The following is a 2,996-nucleotide window of genomic DNA, read 5'->3' as shown; positions in this document are numbered from 1 at the left end:
CTGACAGGGAAGCCACCATCAGTTTTCAGTAGAGACTGCACCACAAGGCTGATCTGAACTATTTCCTAAAAAGAAATTTGCTAGAAGAATTTACCTCAGAGATACAAGGAGTCTGTTAGCATCAAAGAAGGGTAGGCAACCTGCTAGGAAAGGGAATATGCAGAGAAAAGATAAGAAGGATGACCAGGCTCAGCCAAGAGAAAGAACAGATAATTTCTGAGATGTAATTTGCAATATGGAAGTGAAGGTTTACTGGATCAAAAACACTTCAGAGGAAATAGAACTCCCATAATCTTGAAATAAATCTATTTTTAGTTTGCAGATACACTGCAAGGCATCAAAAAGTCAAAGGTAAAAACTGAAAAGAATGAAAGAAGCAGCAGTAAGTATTACAAAGTTCCCAGAAGGGTATGAGAAGAAAGATCCTGTTACATATTTATAAGAGAATTTCTCTTCTATTCTACAACTGAAAACAAATACAATAAACCAAAGGCCTCACAGGGAGTTCTGCAGCCCTGTGCTTCAAACAAACCCAAAAGACAGGATATTAAGACTGTACCGTTTTGAACAGAAAGAATGAATTCATAATAAGATCAGAGCTTTAAGATTTTTCTTTGGGATGATATGAGACAGAATTATTCCAAAATCTATGAGGAGAAAGGATGACAGTGAATGATAATCATATCTGTGATTCCTATTTTTCTGTCTAAGAAATTATGTATTTTCTTGAATTGGAATGGGACTTAGTGGAAAAAAAAACAACAGCACCTGCTCAAGATCTGAATGAACAGCACCACAATATGACATTTTTAAAATATTACAAAGGAAAAAATGAAAAGCCCACAAGCAACCCTGAAGGAAAATTAGCAAAGCCCTGGAATTTTAGAAGACACAGATGAATCTAAATATTGAGAGTGCAGGAAAGAAAAATTCAAGGGGGAAGTAAAAGGAGGTTGGTGCGTGTGTAGAAAACAGACACTGAAAGAAGTGATGCTAAAAACTGAACTTTGGAGAGAGTCTAAAAGGCAAATTCTAAGGCTAGAGCATCAACTAAGTAGCAAATATAATACAAAACCTAAGGAAAGCAGTGAAGTTTAATGATGATTTATTTAACCACAGCCTCCTCCAGAAAAGCAATCAAGAATTTTTCAAGGGAGATCCAAAAAGGAGGATCCTCATACTAAGACAAGACATGGCCACACATCCTCCATTGCTGCAGGCTTCAAAAGGAAATTAATAAAATAATTGAAGTATCTTGGACAGTCAAAAAGTCATGTGGATATTCATGTTCCCTTATGCTACAGAGGAGACTTTAGGCAAAGGCAATCTGATAATAAATTTATCATCCATAACTACATACAGGCACACAAATGAAAGAAATAGCAAATTTCTTGTGGAAAGAGTCAAGGATGTGTGAGAAACAAACTTTGTAAGCTTATTATGCAGAACATTGTGGTTTAATATGGTTGCTAGATTAAATCAGTTCATGCCTCTGCACATAGAGGTCAAGTGATCCACTTTACCCTGCCACAGGGTAAAGGTACTACCAGGAGAGGTACTACCCATAAGAAAGCTTAAGAAACAAACCTCACAATATAATTTATGGCAGCAAGCAAAAGATGCTTAAAAGAGCACAGTTATATCTTAACACTAGACGGATTGAAGCTGAGTGGAAAACACCTGAACACAAATTACTATTTCTCATTATTAAGCAATATGTACACAAAGTGAGAATGAACTTTTAATAGTAGATTTCAGGGGATTTGTTTTGTTGTTCCTTCCTGTGCTCTCCACACTTCATTTTGAAAGAGCAATCTACCCCTTCTCTAAAGCATTCAGTGATAAAAAGAACAATTCAACTAAAATTAAACATGGACCAAAGAACAAGGGGACAGCCCAAACTACCAAATGAATGAACAAATACTAGTGAAACACAATTCTGCTATGTTTGTACATTAACTCTTATTCATTATATACCAATAAACTCTTTCATGGGTTGAAATTTAACAATGTCAACAACAACAGGAAATCAGTATTTGTTTAGAATTACACAAATACTAATTATTTATTTTTTAAAAATGGTATGTGGAATAACCAAATATCAAAAATTAGCTGGTTTATAAACATTCACATTTCAGATTCCACAACTTTTTCAGCCTATACTTCTTCAAGTGCCATTTGAACTTCTCTTCTACAGCAATCATTACCACACATCTGCAAGTACCAGACAAATAGTTTCTGTCCCTTTGTCACATGACTTCTGCACCTGTAACAGACTTATGACTCCAGAAGTGATCTATGTATATACACTGGCTCACTTACAGGACTCTGAGTGTAACGCAGGAAGTCTTCAATTGACTCTTTAGACACAACTTGCAAAAATGCTTCGCGTTTCATCCTGGAATCGGTCTTCCCTACTTTACAACCAAAACATAACATCAGAGAAGGTACTGTATATCAAAACAAGATCATGTTGGTCTGTTGTCATCATATATCCGTTATATACATAGCATTTATATATATTTATATATGTTAATCATTACAGGAGTTATACATGTACTATACTACATAGTTAAAGTAGTTTTCCCCTCCAATATATTTTAATTATCTGAATCAGCATTTGGATTCACAGCATGACTGAGCTGCAGGGCTTGCTTTCTTTTTTTTTTTCCTACTTTTTTTTTTTTTTAGTAAGTAAGCCTTAAAGCAGAACAAATTGTTAATGGATACTTTGATTTTTAAAAAGCACAATGTATTCTCCAGCACACACTCACTATTTAAGCTACTCATAATTCCCAACAATACTATTTATTTGTACCAGAAGCACTGAGGGGTAGTAAAATAGTCTCTTCCTTCGGCTATCAAATGAAAACCATGGGAAATGGGCAAGGCCACCAAGAGCCTCATTTGCTTACGTAAACATTCCCTCCATCCCAGGCGTCTCCTGGCGTGCTTCTCCAGGTGGGAAAGCGACTTACACAGCATTTAGTGTGTGT

The 2,996-nt window shown here is 35.7% G+C and overlaps 1 protein-coding gene across 2 annotated transcripts in view; it reads right to left on the bottom strand.

Moving 5' to 3' along the window:
* NCAPG2 (non-SMC condensin II complex subunit G2) overlaps positions 1-2,996 on the bottom strand; it is a 47,686-nt gene that overhangs the window by 43,927 nt on the left and 763 nt on the right. Inside the window, exon 2 of one of the 2 annotated variants that reach the window (XM_031061720.1) lies at positions 2,323-2,414. In XM_031061720.1, the coding sequence (XP_030917580.1) occupies positions 2,323-2,397 (75 nt within the window). In that variant the 5' untranslated portion in view covers positions 2,398-2,414. Of the gene's footprint in view, positions 1-2,322; positions 2,911-2,996 lie in introns of those variants that run through there. The other variant, XM_014309368.2, reaches the window with a different exon arrangement.

The sequence above is a fragment of the Geospiza fortis genome, unplaced genomic scaffold, assembly GCF_000277835.1.
Source record: "Geospiza fortis unplaced genomic scaffold, GeoFor_1.0 scaffold282, whole genome shotgun sequence".
Lineage (NCBI taxonomy): Eukaryota > Metazoa > Chordata > Aves > Passeriformes > Thraupidae > Geospiza > Geospiza fortis.
The sequence above is the reverse complement of the archived record's forward strand: the minus strand, read 5'-3'. Positions and strand labels throughout refer to the sequence as shown.